Consider the following 19,519-nt stretch of genomic DNA (forward strand, 5'->3'; position numbering starts at 1 on the left):
AAACCCACATAATATGATGAGAACTTAGGAAGAACTCACGTTTGCTTAGTCCACATAGGAGTACAAATGGGTACCAACTTCTCAACTCAAGACATTTTTCTTGTCTTTAGATATTATATATGTTTTTAAATGTTAACCATAACACAATAACATAAATAAAACGAAATAACAAAATATGTAGATAATAAATACGTTGCATTTATTATAGACTTGTTTGAGCGTGTTTTACACTGAGTATTAAAAACAAACTATAGTAATAATAATTAAAAGATATAACATAAATACGCTGTGTTTTATAATGAGTATTACAACAAAAAATGTTTAATAATAATTTTGATTAAGAGATTGCATGCATTACCAGAAGCAGACAACTTAATCTACCACTTTTTGGTATTTAGTATCTACTTAATACAATGTTGTTTCTGATGATGACTAAATAAATATCGTACTTAGAGGTAATAATACCGTATATGATTAAGCATCAAGACTGGCATTAAATCTTGCTTAAGTTAAGAAGAAGCGCTTAAGGTTTTGTCTTAAGAAATTTTTTGATAAAAATAATTAAATAACAATATTTGCTTTAAGGTAGGTCTGTCTACAATATCAAATTAAAAAAAGATGTGATATGCCCATATATGGACAAAGTTTAATAGTGTAGACAGAGCTTTAGATTATTTTGAAATGGTCAACTGCAAGATATTGGACAAGGCTGAGATGATTTTTTTTTTCTAAGCATATTTGATAGATCTGGTTTGAAAGATTTTTACAACGTTGAAATGAATCATTTATTTAAAAATGAGTCAACATCAATTGCATCAATCGTTCAAAATCTACAAACCATAAACGAATTATAAAATTTCTTAAGCCAATCTCAAATTACGCTACTGCTCGAACGATTGCGATGTCAGAGTTGCAGAGGTGTTTCTACAAAATATGATGCGCCGTCAAATGCTCAACTCCCAGGCAGTAGAAGAATGATGGCATTACATTAAGATGGAAAGTTCATTTTTTACATCATCTATAGCCTAGAATATCTTAACCTATACTTGATACCAGCAAATGTCTTCAATCTATACGATGTTTATAATGCCTTCAGGGAGTATATAGTATACCTTAAGATCAATTATATAGTAACTTTATAGTTTAAGGCAATGACATATAGAAACCAATATAATAATATATTATTATATAAAGTACATAAAATATATATATTATAGATATTATGGCTGTTATTTAAAGGGGAATTAATTCAGTTTTATTTCATTACAAAATATTATTCATTCATGAATATATTTGGCATATAGAAACTATACTAGAAGCTGGACTATAAATACTGGATTCTAAAATATCACTTCAAACAATACAGGTTCAGAGGTGAGTAAGACTTCAGTACTGGTCAGTCTGGTACTGGTCATTGGCTAAAGGCCAAAATATGTTTCAGCTTGTTGAATGTTACTTACATTTCCCCACGTAAAACATTTAAAACATAAGGTTTCTGACAAAAACTTAAAGGTACAACAAAACCTACTAACCACCAATTATATAATACCAAGTTACCAGATATTGAGTCAATCTTGTAAATTAGACCACAGCTGGAATCGGGTCATCTTCTGGAAGAGGGCTGAATTTAGGCCTCTTATACCTGTAGTAAGACATAATAAAATGTACACATTAGTGAATAATCAGAACACTATTTGACCGTATGAATTCCATTGTCACTATGGATGCAGATCGTAATACAGAAGAGGCCAATATAACATCAGCCCTTTCCAGATGTGGCTATCCTAAGTGGTCATTCAACCAAGTAAAGAAAAAAATGAAAGAAAACAAAAAAGTAACATTCAAGAAGAAAGAAAACACCATGGAAAGCAAAGGATTTGTAGTCGTCCCTTATGTAGCAGGACTTTCGGAGCGAGTTAGTAAAGTGTTTAGGGAGTTTGGCATCAACACAGCTATGAAACCCCACACTTCATTACGCCAACTACTTGTCCACCCAAAAGACCAAGTTGACAAATTGAAAGTAAGTGGCTAATTGCATCTACGAAATCTCATGTTCTAATTGTGATCACACCTACATTGGAGAAACGGGTCGTTGTTTTGGCACAAGGTTAAAAGAACATAGAAAAGAAACAGAAAAGATAACCCAACAGAGAAAGAACTTCACTCGTCAATCACATAGAGAATCAAAACATGAACTGAGCAAATCAGCTATAGCAGATCATGCCGTCAAGTCATATCACATAATAGACTGGACACAACCTAAAATCATCGACAGGGAACCAGATACAAACAACCGACGCATCAGAGAAGCCATCTGGATCCGCAGACGAGGAAACCAAATCATCAACAGAGACGAGGGCACCCACCAACTCAGTCACGTGTATGACCCTGTCATTAAACAGAATAGGCCCTCTAGAGGTCAGTCTGTTTGATGATAGTTCGTCATTATTTCTGAAGAAGCTGTCCGATCAGGACAGCGAAACTGTCAAGGTTAGTTTTTACTAATTATTGGTTTGGAAAAAAGAATATTTCCAATATACTTATACCTACAAACCAGATGAACATTTTCAATTACACATTAGTGAGTCTATATTCTCCCTGTATATTAGTCCTTGACTTGATTCTAACTTTGGACTTAAGGTGGTGTAAAGGATTTGTGAAAGAAGGGTGAAAGGTTTGAATATATCTAGAATAGCTGCAGGTGAAGATTTTTCGCGCCGTTTCGTTAGCCAGTTATATTCAAGAGAATGGAATCATTAGGAAACAGTTACCATGCGGTTTCATATTGTTTACTACTGATGAAAAAATGGGTATTTGGAAACTCAGACTGGGCATGTGCACACCCCAAAGCACGTCTGGGAAAAGAGAGCCTATGAAAACATCTGCTGACAAATATTGAGATGCATGTAGACGGTAGTTATCGTGAGATGAGCGGCATTTTTTGTAAGAAATGTTTCTTGTTTTATATTATATATATATATCGGTATATTTTTATTCAAAATTCACATACAAATTACATACATGGCAGCACATGGCTGAATTGCATATGTATTACATTATAAAAACTATTTAAACTATAATCACTATCAACAATACATACATATACCTGTCCCTGCCTATCAACCAAGCCCCTTATAAATGGCACAATTATAACAAAAAGTAGAGATGAGAATTAAAGAGATAACATGGCAGCAGCACGTTCATCTGATCTCTTTTCAGGAAAAAATGACCCTGGCTACAGACTGACTAATACAGTAAACATAGCTCTACTCACAAATAGTGCACTATGTGAAACAGCAATCAGTAATATCTAATGTTGTAATGATATTAACATCTGCATGTTATGATACATACTTAATGTTAATACATAGTTAATGTGAATGCTATTAATCCTTCAATGATCTATGGACATTTTTATACTTGACATCAGTTAACATTTCATCACATCATTAACGCCTAATGAGGTGTTACGACATTCAATAAATCTTATCTTTTTAAAAAGATGCATCAATATTGTATATTGTTTGAAAAAATGGTAAAATGGAGTTTGTATCTTTAATATCTTGAAAAATTACTCAGATACTAAGTACTCCAATCAGCCTCTGTGTGGGTTTTTTTTTCAAAGCAGAGGGGAAGACCCAGTGGGAGTTTGTCCCTTCTTTTGTTGACAGCTAAAATGAATGTATTATCTCTTGATATCTATTTTTGACAGACTATTAATATCATTTTAGTGCTATCCATAAATGCATTATGGTTCTTCAAATCATAATTAGACTTGCTCCAGTCAAATAATAATAATATTAATAATTCATTTTTATACACTGTAGCGCATAAAAGCAAACTCTCAATGATCTGCACATTATTATTTTGGTCATTTTTTGGATTGGTCAAAATATATCAAGTAAAAATGACAATTTAAATAACCTGTTTATGCTGTGAAGACTTTATTGTGCCTATCAGCAAAATCTCCTATCATAAAACTTTTATATTAAACCAAACGAGCCAACACGGATCACAAGAATCACAAACAAGGAAACTAGTATTTGTTATAACATTAAAAACATATATATAACACAATAAAAGTAAGCATCTACTTACAACTTGAGCATCAGAGAAGACATTACGACAGACACAGATGATGTTGCCATGGCAGCCGATGCCATCCAAGGTTGAAGGAGGACTCCAAATGTAGCTAAAGCACCTGTAATAGAAATAAAAAATGTATTATAAAATTTATACAAATTTATAAGTAATTTGTCCTTACATTTGATATTTTACAAAATATTTCCCAATATCAATTTTAAAAAAATGTATTAATTTATATTCAAATATGGTGTATGTAATTTGAATTCTTTGTTTGCGGAATTTTCTATAAATGCGACATTTATTTCTATTGAATACATTAAAATGACATATGTTTTACATTGAGCCATCTACAATGTATCCATTAAAACATTGATAAAAAAGTACTGGTATTGTTAGTTTTGGGGAATTATATTTTACCTGACTGCGTTTTTTGTACATTTGTACATATACAACTTTTTTTTTTTTTTTAATTTGATGTAGGCCTTTATATTATTTCTGCAAATCAGCTATTTAGGCTGCAATAATCATAATGCATGTATTTACCGATTTATATGTTAAATAAATATATCAAAATATATATATATTATATTAAATAAATGGGTGGGGACATTTTAAAGAGTACACAATAGTATGGAACATACCTGCAGCTATTGGTATTCCAAGTCCATTGAAAATACAAGCAAAGAAGAAGTTGATGTAAATGCGTCTAACAGTGTGCTTTGATAGGTCAATGGCAGCGGCAACATCCAACAGATTGTTCTGTAACAGTTAAATGTATTCAATTTAAATGTTTACGATCACTGTACAAAATGATTTATCAATTATAATCACTGAAAAGTGAAAAGTAGAAACCTGCTCATGACATACGTTCCTTATTCTGAGGATATCACTATAAAAAAGACCCATTGATACAATAGAACCAATCATTTGTAACAAACTTATTCAGGGCCATGAAACCGCTATTTAAAATGAACAAAGTGCAATATTATGTTTAACACTAAGGCCAACCTATTCTAGGAATATCACTATCAAAACACATTTATAAAATTACTGAAAAGTGACATATAAAGATATCTTGTATTTTCTCCCGTAAGAAATTTTACAACAATGTTGGCAGCTGTAATTATCTCTTAATTATCTAATTATAAAAAAAAAATTAAAAAGAAAGATATTATGAAACCCAGAAATGTAGAAATTAAACATGCTTTAATAGAATGTACTGGAATGTACTATGTTTAATTAATTTTATGTAACATGAGTATAAGTTAGTTAATAAACTTGTAATGTAACATGCGAACTTGACATGAACGAGATAAACATACATTAAGTGCATTCAGATGAGTATACAACATTGTAGTAATATGCCAATTACTTTGAATGTACAGTAAATTAACATTTTATGTTAATCACCCAAATTATCAAAGTTAAGAATGAATGAGTGAGCCAAAACATATCATACATAGAGGGCAGTAGACATGCTTTGGCTTAAAATTTTAATGGTAACATATTACTTTGCTTTTACTTTAGACCAAAGAACTTATAACACAAGAATCTCCTGTTCGTCCGAAGCGCGTAACAATTTCGAAAGGCATTGTGGGATAGAATAGAGCTATGGGTGGCGCCATTGTGAGCCATGGAGTAGGGCGCCTGCATCAAATTAGAAAGTCAAAATCATAGAGGGGATCTGCTAATGGTCTAGGGGGGTAGAGTAATTGACTGAGGAGTAGGGCGCCCGCATCAAATTAGAAAGTCAAAATCATAGAGGGGATCTGCTAATACTCTAGGGGGGTAGAGTAATTGACTTCCTAGTTTGGAGGGGGCGCTGCTCCATGCTGTGAAATGGCGTCGCCCAGTTTGACCTTTTAACCCTGTACTTCCGATACTTTGTTTTGAATGCAAATTGAAGAACAGGAGATTCTTGTGTTATAAGTTCTTTGTTTAGACACAAATTGTTTGTGACCGAGAAAATAAAACTATTTGTAAAGAAATATTTGGACACTTGAATAAAATTATTACCTTAATCAAGACAATGTCGCCAGCGTCCACTGCAACATCCGTGCCCGTTCCTATGGCGATCCCTACGTCAGCCTGGACCAATGCCGGTGAGTCGTTGACCCCATCACCAACCATAGCAACATGTTTACCTTTCGACTGGATCTCTTTCACTTTATCAACTTTATTATGAGGTAGCACCTCAGCGAATACTTGGGTGATTCCAACCTTTGAAAAAAAGTAATATTTCAATACAAGGAAACTGTATAACATATTGGCAATTAGGAAAAAAGATAATTAAAGCTCTGTCTACACTTTCAAAATGTGATGTGAAAAAATGTGATGTGCCCGTATATGGACAGGATGATGTCATATTACAACTATATTTGGGCATATCAGTATCATATTTTGGCATATCACTACCATATTTGGGCATATCACTACCATATTTGTACACATCACACTTTTTTTTGTCAAAGTTTGATAGTGTAGACCGAGCTTAATAGACATGATGTCATATCACTACCATATTTGGTTATATCGCTACCATATTTGGGCACATCATGATAGTGTAGTCAGAGCTTTAGAATTTGTTGATGAACCGTTACCTGTTTGGCAATGTTGTCAGCAGTACGTCTGTTGTCACCTGTTAATAGTATGACATCCATTCCCATGTTCTTCAAGATGTGCACTGTATGTGCTGCTTCTTCCTTGACTGAATCAGCCACACTCAGCATACCGGCAATGACGCCTATAAAAAATGTCAATTTATTAAAGATGTATTGTCCCCCAAAAACATAACAAATGAAGATTGATAAAGACTTTGAATAGGTCATTTTGTAGTTTTAATAAAGTTAATAACTTTTGTAAAACAAAAATAATTACTTCACTTATAAAAAGACAAAAGTAACGATTAATTTTAACCAAAAGCCATTGTCTGACAGATAATTTAGGTTTTTTTTTTTTAAATTACATTTTTTTTCATCTAGTTTTCGGTGAATAACTATTATGCGACATTAAAACTGCATATTCAATAAAGAAATGGTTAAAACAATTTTTAGGCGGACAATATATCTTTAAAAGCAACAGGTTACAATATACAGGGATTCTATGCAAGTTATTAAAGAAAAGGGCATGTAAACACAATTAAAAGAAAGTTTATGTACGAACCATTGACAGCTACCAAGACGGCTGTTTGACCTTTGTTCTCATGGTCTGACATGACACTGTTGATGTCATCCGTCACTGTCAGTCTGTTTTGTTTCATCCATTCTCGGTTTCCAATCAATACATCATAGATTTTGTTAGCATTATTGTCTGAAAGTAAATTATTCAACTAAAGCTCTGTCCACACTATCAAACTTTATGTGAAAAAAAAAATGTGAGGTGGCCATATCGACATGATGATGTCATATCACTACCATATTTAAGCATATCACTACCATATTTAAGCATATCACTACCATATTTGGGCACATCACACTTTTTTTGTCAGACTCATTTGATAGTGTAGACAGAGCTTTAAGATAAATATACTATATACTAGATAGTTTATAATAGATATATTTATCATTTAATATGTAGAAATACTGGTTTGTAAGGTGTATTATATAAAATTTAAAAAAACATACCATCTTTAATCTGGCCTTCATCATCGGTTATATCGGCTTCCTCTCTGGCAATGTTAGCGTTATTATCATCTTCGGTTTTTTTGATCATCATTGAACTGATGTTTGTTACTTGGCATTGGAGGCCGTAGCCTGGTTCGGCTTGGAACTTGGAACACTTACCCAACGATTCGGTCATCAATATCTAAGGTTAAACAATTAAAACAATATTACTATCATCTATAAATTAATCTCCTTACAAGTACAAACACCAGGGCGTCAATAATTACCTCTTTGGCATGTTTTACAATAGCAACTCCAATGGGGTGCTCACTGCTTGCTTCAGCTGTCCCTGCTACAGCTATCAACTCATTCAAAGTCACAGAGTCTGTAAACTTATTAACTTTCCTTACGACAGGAACGCCATGTGTAATGGTACCGGTCTTGTCAAATATCACAGTCTCCAACTAAATGAAAAAATGTAGCGTCAAAATATTGCATATAAAAATTAATTTAATTTTAAAAACAGTACCAAAAACTCCAAATGAATTTTAATATTTTATAAAATGTTAATAAAAGTCACCTTATGTGCCATCTCCAGTGGTTCTCCGCCTTTAATCAAAATACCATTTTGAGCACCTACACCGGTTCCAACCATTACAGCTGTAGGGGTGGCCAGTCCAAGAGCACATGGGCAGGCAATGGCCATCACAGAAATTGCTACTCGGAATGCAAATTGTAGAATTACTTCGGTTTCATTGATGTCATGTCCTTCGGTCTGACAAAGAAAGAAATTTAATGCAAGTATTATATTATTTTGATCCATTGCTGGTTCCTCTCCTGGCAATAATTAAAGATATATTTTCCCCCTAAATATTGTTGATGTTGTTGAATATGCCATTTTATTGTAAAATAATAATTATTCACTTTGACCAAAAAAACTGGATCGGAAAAAAAAAATTATTTTCCTGAAAAAAATGTAAAAAGCAAAACATTGTCTGGCAGAAAATAGTTTTTGGTAAAATTTACCGTTTTTTTGTCTTTTTATAAGATAAATCATTATTTTTGTTTCTACAGAAGTGAATAATTAAAATCAAAGTCCAATGTTACCTTTTCATATGTTGGTATCTTAGTGATATCAACATAGCCAATGATAATCCAGGTGACAAGAGTAATGACACTCAAACAAACAATCCCTGGTACGAACACACCTGATATCTTGTCCGCAAACTGTTGAATCGGTGCCTACAAAAATGAAACATGGTGTAAAAAAAGTGGCTGTTTATAGAATAGATTAATAAAATAATACATATAAAATAAGTCTCTCTTTCTTCAGCCCATATCATCCCACTGCTGGTAGCAAATCTTGGCCATGCTTTGGTACAGGTCTGTCTAATAAGCTCATCTCTCCATCTTGAATAAAATAACAATTACCTTTGAAGTCTGTGCATCTTGGACAAGTTTTACAATCTGTGCTAAGGTCGTATCCGTGCCAACATGGGTCGCTTCTATCAACAGTGTTCCATTTTGATTGATAGATCCACCAATCACAATGTTTCCTAGTGGTTAAACGCATAATAGGTAAATTAATAAAATTGTTCTTTTAAATTTTATATTAACTTGCCTTAAAGCTGTATTGTCCCCCTGAAAAAATAATTCTTAAAAAAGTTTGGTTGAATATGCCATTTTGATGTCACGTAATAGTTATCCACTTTGACCAAAAACTGGATCAAAAAAAAAATATTTACCTGAAAAAATGCAATTTAAAGAAAAAAATAGTCAAATTGGCTGCCAGCCAATGGGTTTTTGGTTGAATTTAACTATTTATTTTGTTATTTTATTGGTAAAAACTAATTAATCTTTATTTTTCATGTTTTTGGGGTACAATATATCTTTAAGATTCAGAGCATAAGTAACTGAAATCAAACAATACCTGGTTTTTTAACAACCGGCATAGATTCTCCAGTAATCAAAGCTTCATCTGCTGAAGAAATTCCATCAATGACTTTTCCATCCACTGGCATCTTGGCACCAGGAACTACCTTCAGGATATCATGGGTCTGGACAAGTTCTATGTTGATCTCCTTTTCCACAAGAATTTGGTGGTTTTTTCCGAGAGTGACCAGGATTGCCTCGGTTGCTTGCATTGTCATGAGCTTGGATAGAGCATCAGATGTTTTAGCCTGTCAAAATAAAGAAACTCTTTTACATATCATAAAATTGAAAGAATGAATATTGTGAAAACCAAAACAGGTGAAATTCAATTTCAACTACAATATATTTACTGCTGTACATGTTCTATTCAGGTAAACTAGAGTCCCTCCTTTGAGAAAATTATTCCCATAAAATTAATATTGGCAAATATGTTTTAACACTATGGCCAACTCCTTATAAGACTCTCCTATTAAAGAGACACTTTGATCGGTCCTAAAGCTCTGCCTACACTTCAAAATTATGATAATCCAAATCTGGTAGTAATATCCCCAAATATGGTAGTGATATGACATCATCATGTCCATATATGGGCACATTTTTTTGTCACATAAAGTTTGATAGTGTAGACAGAGTTATAAGGTGATTGTAAATGTTCATCTGGTTTGTAATTACTATTGGTTTGATAAAAATAATTAGTTACACAGAGCTATAAGGTGTCCCCTTAATAGAGGTCTACTATATTGCATATTTGAATCATGGAACACTCTTCCGATTAACATCAGGAAATCAAAATCTACAGACTTGTTTAAAGGCATCCGAAATCATATTTATTCCAACAAATTTATGAGTGCCAGCGGTTCTGGCATTCCTAACATGATATTTTTTTAGAAAGAATTTGGCGCATTAAAAATATGAATTGATTGATTGATTGATGATAAAGCCAATCAAACAATAAAGAATGACTTGTCTTGTAGTAAAGCAATTTTACCTTTGCAATATGCTCTAACCATCTACCAAGAGAAATAAACACCAATAGCATTGGAGGGGTGTCAAAGAACACCATAGGGCTATCGTCCTTCTTCATAATCATGGCCACCGCCACAGCTATGACAGAGTAGGCATAGGCTATGGTAGTCGCAAGCATGATGAGCACGTCCATGTTGGCTACACCATGTTTAATGGACTTGTAGGCTTGCACGTAGAAATGACGTCCAGAAACAAACTTTAGAGACAAAAATATTCTATTAATAAAAGTTTAGTTTATTGTGTGTTAAGATCTGTCAACACTGTCAAACTAATTTGACAAATATGGTAGTGATATGACATCACATCATATTATTTCTGTCACTTAAAGTTTGATAGTGTAGACAGAGCATTAGATAGGCATCAAAATGGTTTAAAGTTAATTGAGGAAAGGGGCATAATAGCAGTAATCTCTTTTTTTACAAAAACTAATTTTTACTTGGCCTTGAAGATTATAGTACACATGCACAATTTTTCCAGTTTTTCTAGGAAAGCCTCAAAGACATCAATCGATGTAACTCAATTACATCAATCACCGATTTATTGCCAAAATTTCCCATTACAGATACAGTAATTGATAAATGTTGTATATTGGCAAGTTCCAATAAATACAAAGGTTAAAATAAATAATGCTTTCATTAATTTAAATTATCGCAACTTCTTGTCTATTTTAATTTATGTACCGCGCATTTAGAGCTTCCTTATATGCACTATGTACGAATGAACTATTATTACTGTATTATGTAACAACTTCTTCCTAATTAATACAAATATTAGTGGAGTTGTGGCTTGGTGGTTATGATGCTTGGCTACCACTCCAAGGGTCCTGGGTTCAAGTCCTGTCACATGTCAGAATTTTTTCTAAGGACCAAATTACTCCACTCCCAAAGACTTGTAATAAGACTTTGTTTATGTAGAGCATCTTGTGTATATGTTTGTCTTGTGAACCTCTGAGGGTCCCTAATGATCAGCAATAGCTGGATGGATCACCCTCATTAAATATGGTGTTAAAAAAAAAAAAATTAAAAAAAAAATAAAAATTAAAAAAAAATAAATAAATAAAATATAATAGACAATATATACATATATATATATAGATAAATAACCTCTCTTAAATAAAAACATTTACCTGAACCATTGTGGCGCAGATGAACAAGAGAAGGTTCTCCAGCGACAAGCCAGGACAAATCATCTTGTGATTCTTAGTAACCATAAAGTAAATCATGATGGCCATCACTGGAATGCCAAATATGAGGGAAAACAAAAACGTGTTTCGCCATTTTCGAATCGTCTTTTTATGCTGTAGCGCCACCGCAACTTGGTTTGTGTCCGTTGATAATTCGCAGTCAAAACCAGCATCCTAAAATTAAGACATTTTATATAAACAATATATTTCTACCACATACAAAAAGAAATTTATATTCATTATTTTATGAGAGTAAAAGTCACACAAAGCATAATTTAGTGAGTGGCCGAGCGGCTAAGACAGTGGAACTGTAATTACGTAGCCATAACATCGACAAGGGTTCGAGACTCACTCGCTCCATGGTTCTGGTTGAATAGAACAAGTCTCTCGCATAAGGACTATAAACTGTAGCTCCAGTGTACACATCTAACTCATGTGCACTTTAAAGAACCTAGTACATCTTTCAAGATGAGTAGGGGGTTACCCTGGTGTATTAGTACATCACAGCTACTGGTCATAACTGGGCCCTCTGAGAGACCAGTCTTTGACTGAAGGGGCCACCCAGTAAATATTAATAATAATAATTAATAAAATTTAGGGGTTTCCCCTGGTGAATCTAGGGGGCAACACTTGCAAAATATGGGAAATTGGGTTAAGGTTAACACTTTTACAATTTTTAGGACCTGCCACTGATAAGGTTTCAAAAGGTTAGGGTAGCTAAAAATGATTTTCAAGCAGTATCCTATAATAGTTCTAAGTGAGCATTAAGTTTGGCAGAAGGTCTTAAACTCTTGCGGAAAAAAATTCAGAGAAAAAATAAAAAATAATTAAGTACCTCAATTGCTTCCATGATTGTCCTTGCTCCGATAATGTTTGAATGATATTTGAAGTGACCTTGGCTCGTTGACAAGGCAACAGAAGCAGAGATGACCCCATCCAGATTCTTTACCAATCCTTCAATCGTGGCAACGCAAGAAGCACATGTCATTCCAGATATCTAATCATAATAATACATTTTTTTTTAAATTAAAAATGAAGACAAACTAAGAATAACAAATATTAAAGCTGACAAGAACCATGACAAAAACATGAAAAAATGAAGATTAATTAAAACAGACCTGAATAGGTTACTTTGTAATTTTAATCAAGTTAATCACTTCCGTAGAAAAAAAAAAAAAAAAATATTTTCACTTATAAAATGACAAAATAAATGGTTAAATTCAACCAAAAAACCAATTGGCTGGCATCCAATTTTACTGTATTTTGCTTTAAATTAAAGTTTTTTTCAGGTAAATACTTTTTTTTTCAAATCTAATTTTTGGTCAAAGTGGATAACTATTAGGTGACAATAAAATGGCATATTCAACAGCATAATTTTTAAGAAAATTATTTTTTCAGGGGCCAATATATCTATCTTGATTTGACCAAAAGGACTGATACAAACGGATACATACCACAAGATCCAACTTCTCGTCTCCACTGCCAGAATCAACATCCTGGATATCCGCTTCAAAACCCATGTCATCCACCACCTCTTTGATGCTTTCAGGGGTCATCTCATCTGGATCGTACACCACATCTGCTCTTTCTGCCATCAGAGCCACGATGGCTGAGAAGATACCTGCAATACAATGTTATTAAATGTTACTTTTTGTGAAGAATGATCTCATCTCTCATAACATGGACAATTTACACAAACGAGCAGTAATGGTAAGCGAAAAAAACTGTGCAGCTTGTCCCACGTAGAATATGTATCTATCCTGAGCAAAAACCGCCATTCTGCTCGCGTTGTATGTAAATGGTAATAAGGAATATTATATTATTATCTATTATTATTACAGATACCGCTCGTCTGTGTAATTTGGCCTTAAAAAGGACAATTGCTGAGATGTAATTATACTTTATGCTATTAGCATGTTTAAGATGTACTTAGTATACAATTACTTCAGATTAGCAAACATCTGACCAATTAACTTAGCTCATTGAAGCAAAGATACTTGGAAGTAATATTGATTATTAATCATGACAGGACATTTTTTTATTTTGTGGTTGAGAATGCATTTGCTGTAGATACAATAAAACAGAATATAAAAAGACACAATAAAAAGAAAACTATCCGAATGACAATGACATATAGTTTATTATTGGTAATCCTTGGCCACATTGCCAAAAACATAAAATAAAAATAAATAAAAATAAATAAACAAACAGAATACATAACAATCTACTACAGTATGTACAACAAACAGAACACAAGTAGAACATTATTTGTTTTTTAATTAGAAATACCTTTTTGCTTTAAAAGTTGTTTCTCGATGCTGTTCACACAAGAAGCACATGTCATCCCAGTAACCGTTAAAATACACTTCTTACAATTCTCTTTTGTTGGTAATTTATGCATCTCTATAGCAACAGTGGAACTGTCTTCAACTACATCTGAAATAAATTTATATTTCTTAATATTTAAATGTTACTCTTGTTATTAACGTAAATTTTTTGTTTTTTTTTGTAAAAAAGCATCAAAACATGAAGTTTGCTTTATGTGATGTCTATTCAATCAATTGATAAATGAGAAGTATGTGGTACAGTAGCTGTTCTAAAAATAAGGTTATTTACTTATTAATATAATCCTTAAAAATATAATTGCATTTTAAATTGATTAAAACATTTGTTTAGTTAAAATTAAATTTGATTAAAAACATTAAAACTAATACTTATATTATATACTAGTAGTAACAGAGTGCAGCTAAAAACAATAAAACAGTTTAGTTTTCTGTGTTCAGTGTCGGTTACAAAAATAAAGTTATTTACTTATTCTAATTGTTAAAATTTAATTGCATTTTAAATTGATTAAAAAATTTGTTTCTAATATTCAAAACTAATACTATTACTAGACAAATAACATTGTGCAGCTAAAAACAATAAAAAAAAGTTTAGTTTTCAGTGTCAATAACAATAGTTATAATTTGTTCAAACTACAATAGTTATAATTAGTTTAAACTACAATAGTTATAATTAGTTCAAACTACAATAGTTATAATTAGTTCAAACTACAATAGTTATAATTTGTTTAAACTACAATAGTTATAATTTGTTTAAACTACAATAGTTATAATTTGTTTAAACTACAATAGTTATAATTTGTTTAAACTACAATAGTTATAATTAGTTTAAACTACAATAGTTATAATTTGTTTAAACTACAATAGTTATAATTTGTTCCAACTACAATAGTTATAATTAGTTTAAACTACAATAGTTATAATTAGTTTAAACTACAATAGTTATAATTTGTTCAAACTACAATAGTTATAATTTGTTCAAACTACAATAGTTATAATTTTTTCAAACTACAATAGTTATAATTTCTTTAAACTACAATAGTTATAATTTGTTCAAACTACAATAGTTAAAATTTGTTCCTTTTCTGCAATCTTATAATAATGTGATGTGCTCATATATATCCATGATGATGTCACATCACTACCATATTTGGGTATATCACTACTATATTTGGGTATATCACTACCATATTTGGGCAGTACATCACACTTTTTTTTGTCAAACTAGTTTGATAGCGTAGACAGAGCTTTATACAATTCTAATTGTTTCTCGGGGGAATGCACATAACAGGAAGCGAGGGTATTATCCCTCTATCACAAAAAGTGTTCACACATTACCTCACGACGACAGCTGTAATAGCTAGATTATACAATCTACTGTTATATATTGAATCTATTTTGCACTAACTAATTAAATTATACCCATTATAGTTTAAACCAGAAACTATTGTTAAGATAACACAGTATACGATTGCTCAATAGGTATATTAAACATCTCTTATTTTAAAAAAGCATTTAAATAATTGCGTTTGTTAGCTGAGGAAGGAATCGGTGAAATATTGACGAAAAAGAATGTGAAAACTATGTGAAATCATGTAATTGCTTTAACTAATCTAGGTGTGAGTGATCAGGAAGGGGAGTGCGGAGGAGCGCTCATTCGACAGCAAAAATAAAATTATAACTGCTTTGAACTATCTATATTTGACAGATACTGTAATATGTGAAATGGGTCTATGATCATTTTGTAGTTTGCCTTTTGGGTTTTTCATGCATAATCACAACACATGCAATGGAAACTAACTCTGATGTCTCGTCACAAGTTGAGATTTCTCTCTCTCTCTCTCTCGCAAAAACTCATACATTTGTTGAAGTATTTTCAACAACTCTCCAGACTTTCTGGAAAACATTTTTTTGTGTCTGGTTTTTGGAAAGTTTACTGAAAAAAATGGAAACGTGGCAAGTAAGCCGTGTGTTTTAAAAAATGAAATGTAGTAAAGTAAATGTGTCAAAATCTTTTGGAGTAATGCAAGTAAAGTTGAGGTAAGAGAAGCTATGTAAACAAACTGAAATAAAACATGATAAAACTTTCACTCAAAACACACCATGCAAAATCCGAGGTTTATGTTCTAATCTCAAACAATCTCTTTCTGCGTAAATCTTCCTTCACTAACAAAACACCAGTTCACCAGAAATTTTTCAAACGACAGTTAAAACTCTGTTAAATTGTTTACTAAACAAGTCACATGACGAGCATTCATGCAAATGACGTTGTACTTACTTAGTGTAAGTTTCTATTATATTTACTAACAAAAAGCAAAATGATTAGTGAAGTGAATTTAAACGTTGTAAACAATTTTACCACTGTCAAAAGAGCTTGTTAAAAGGAGGTCAAGTTCTGAACTCTGTTTGCCATTATTCATCTGTCTATCCTTTGCTGAATTGGCATTAAAGAAAGTTGGGAGAAAGTCATGTTAAATATTAATAAGAACATTAAAACACTATTTAATTTAAGTTCAAACTCAAATCTATATTTTTTCAAATTATTTAATTTTATATTTTCTAATATTTTTATTTATTTATTTATTATTTATTTTATATTTTTTTGTTTGTTTTCATTATTTATTCATTTCATTTATCTTTTTATTTCGGAATATCATGGTGACATAATATTATATCCATAGCAAAAGAGAGAAAAAAAAATCTTAATCTAACAGCTCATAGTTTTATTTTTGATAATTTAATTTAATTAAAATATTGATAAATATTTAAAGATTTTGTTAATGATAAAAATAATGAGATTAAAAATAATTATTATGATATAATATAAAAATTAAATTAATTATATAACAAATTGATATTGTAAATGGTAAGTTGCCACCCTTACACAATGCTTAATCTAACAACTTATTCCCATAATTATGTATTCTGTAAATAAATTAATATCTATTATTAAATAAGTTTACTAACCTGGGAGTTTAGCTTCAAATCCTAAGCTGTCAATCGTTTCTATGATCGTCAAGGCGTCCACTTTATCGGGGTAATAATTAACGACTGCTTGTCCCATCTTTTGAGAGACCGAAATACTCTCAACTCCTGGCATTCTCGAAATCCTTGCCTCGATTGATTTCACGCAAGAATTATTTGAAATACCGTACACCTAGAAAAGAGAAGTAGATGATACATCCAGTAAAATGATTCAAAATTCTACAATTTTAAAACCAAATTCTCAGTAAAATGAAATATATGACAAGAACAATTTAATTAATAGGAAATACAGACATGACCTCACTTGTAATGAGATAATGATTTGAAGAAATGACTGAAACAATGACTGAAACCTAACATAGTAGAATTACATAACCAAATAATTAATAGAGATAATGTATAGGTAGAGATATGCAATACCAATAATAATAATGGTTGTCTTATATAGCGTCTAATACAATGTTTTACAAGCGCTTTACACAAAAAAATTATCCATAAAATATTCAAAAATAAAAAAAAAAAAAGAAGAAAATCAGAGGAATCATTTACACCGCTCCGTTCTCTAGCACTTTGCAGCTCCCATACAAGAGCTTACCAGAGCAGTATTCACAGGAGCTAGAGTGGGAAAAGAAGCATTAGTGTTAGCCTAATCCAAACAGTTTATGTTCATTTACAGATGCAGATATCCTTATGTTTAAATTCAGATAAATTAGTTGGTTTGGCCGTTTTATCACACATTGATGTTTTAATGCAGATTCTTTATAAGATAATCCAATAAAAATCATCTTCCTAAACATCCGATATCTCTTACTAAAAATTAAAACCATATGGTATTTTGAATTTGGTTACTTAAATTAGTTACACACTTGATTAAAGAAAGTTGAATGAATCAAAATGACATAACAATAGTTAATTAAAAAAAAAGAAAAAAGCTTCTCAAGAATATTTAAAAAGCACTCTAAATACAACTAAAGCAATTACTCATTTTTTTTAAAATCCAAAATAACTTTAATTTTTTTGTGGTGATTATTAATACCAATTTCCTTACAATGAACTTCTCAACTTAGTTTTGTATAAACTCAAGTTTGACAAAGTATCTGTATAATTGAAAAATACAAACTTGTTCTGTTTTTATAATAAAAATTAAACAATACTAATAGGTCTACTAACCTGTATTTTGACTCGTTCACAAATGACTAAAGACTGCCTATTTGTGTTTGGCGTTTGTCCATGTCTGGTTGGTGCAGTGTCTAGAAGCATTGCTTTCTCTCCGCTACGTTTGCTAGAACTATCCGAGCACTTATAAAAGCCACTCAGTGTAGTCTCCTCACCGCAGGTTTTCACCGACCCTTCTGGGATTGTGCGAATTAGTTTCACTTCGTATCCCAGCCCATCGATTGCGTCGGTGATGGCAGGCGCTGAAGTCATGTCTGAACGGAACCGTACTCTAGTGACCTTGTCTGCTAAGACTGCTCGAACAGACTTAACTCCCAGCAGTTTAGCGACCTCTATCTGTATTGTCTGCTGACATAATTCACAGTTCATATCCTGAACCTTTATTTCAGCTGTATATTCCATTTTAACTGTAAAAAAAATTAATTTGAAAACCATTTGTTTTGTTGTCAAATTTATCATTTGTGATATATCATTTATTTCAGGATAAATAAGATCATACCTGGCTCTAGCCAGGCATAAGCTACCATGCCTACTGACTGTAGATACGCATACACCTCAACCCAAAGCATCTACACGGCCCTGGCGCCACCATTGAGACCTACAGTAGCTAGCTAGTCTAGGCTTATACTATAGCTACCGTCCCTTGCTTCCTTGCTTGGGCCTGAAGCCTACTCTACTACAGACTTATCACGGACTGTAGTGTAGTGTAACTGTAGTATAACCTATTATAATTCCGAGCCTAAAATTCATGCTTACCGCCAATAATACCCTGGTACAAGGTTACTACAGTGATGACTAGGAAAAATGATACAGACAACAACAGGCGGTCAGACAATCATTGAATCTGTTGTGTGGTTGCCTACCTGATAAAGAGTATGATCTGATTCGATCCAATCCCACTTTCTCTGTCTCTCTCCCAAAAACTGCAGCTTATCTATCTTAATCTAGGCCTAGCTCGCCACATAATCGACTTTCATACATTACAAAACCAACATCGTGTTCTCTACACACTAAATATAATAATAAACTACAATTACAAAATCACTTACATCTATTTTATCCAACAATCTATAATCAAATTGTTTGGTGTTATTTATTTCAACAAATTTTTTTCAACGCCAACAATTATGCAAATTAATATTTTGGGTCACGTGAGTGGTCAGCTGATCGATCAGGTGGTACATCTG

At 32.1% G+C, this 19,519-nt stretch overlaps 1 protein-coding gene across 3 annotated transcripts; it reads right to left on the reverse strand.

Annotated features, from left to right (window-relative positions):
- Positions 1 to 178: 178 nt before the first annotated feature.
- On the reverse strand, positions 179 to 19,450 carry LOC140045439 (copper-transporting ATPase 2-like). 3 transcript variants are annotated; one of them, XM_072090335.1, is made up of 21 exons: positions 19,382 to 19,450; positions 18,327 to 18,739; positions 17,139 to 17,328; positions 16,531 to 16,605; positions 14,119 to 14,265; positions 13,284 to 13,450; positions 12,665 to 12,826; positions 11,773 to 12,003; positions 10,609 to 10,842; positions 9,619 to 9,868; positions 9,120 to 9,244; positions 8,796 to 8,930; positions 8,269 to 8,463; positions 7,976 to 8,152; positions 7,710 to 7,890; positions 7,249 to 7,395; positions 6,687 to 6,829; positions 6,103 to 6,306; positions 4,728 to 4,845; positions 4,099 to 4,201; positions 179 to 1,642 (listed from the first exon to the last, which is right to left on the reverse strand). In XM_072090335.1, exons 2-21 carry the CDS (start codon positions 18,732 to 18,734, stop codon positions 1,582 to 1,584), a joined length of 3,453 nt encoding a protein of 1,150 aa, XP_071946436.1. In that variant the 5' UTR covers positions 18,735 to 18,739; positions 19,382 to 19,450; the 3' UTR covers positions 179 to 1,581. The 3 variants fall into 3 exon arrangements, with proteins under 3 accessions (XP_071946436.1, XP_071946437.1, XP_071946438.1); XM_072090336.1 differs by lacking the exon at positions 19,382 to 19,450 and adding an exon at positions 19,089 to 19,169; XM_072090337.1 differs by lacking the exon at positions 16,531 to 16,605.
- Between the last annotated feature and the right edge of the window lie 69 nt (positions 19,451 to 19,519).

This window comes from Antedon mediterranea, chromosome 3, assembly GCF_964355755.1.
Source record: "Antedon mediterranea chromosome 3, ecAntMedi1.1, whole genome shotgun sequence".
NCBI lineage: Eukaryota > Metazoa > Echinodermata > Crinoidea > Comatulida > Antedonidae > Antedon > Antedon mediterranea.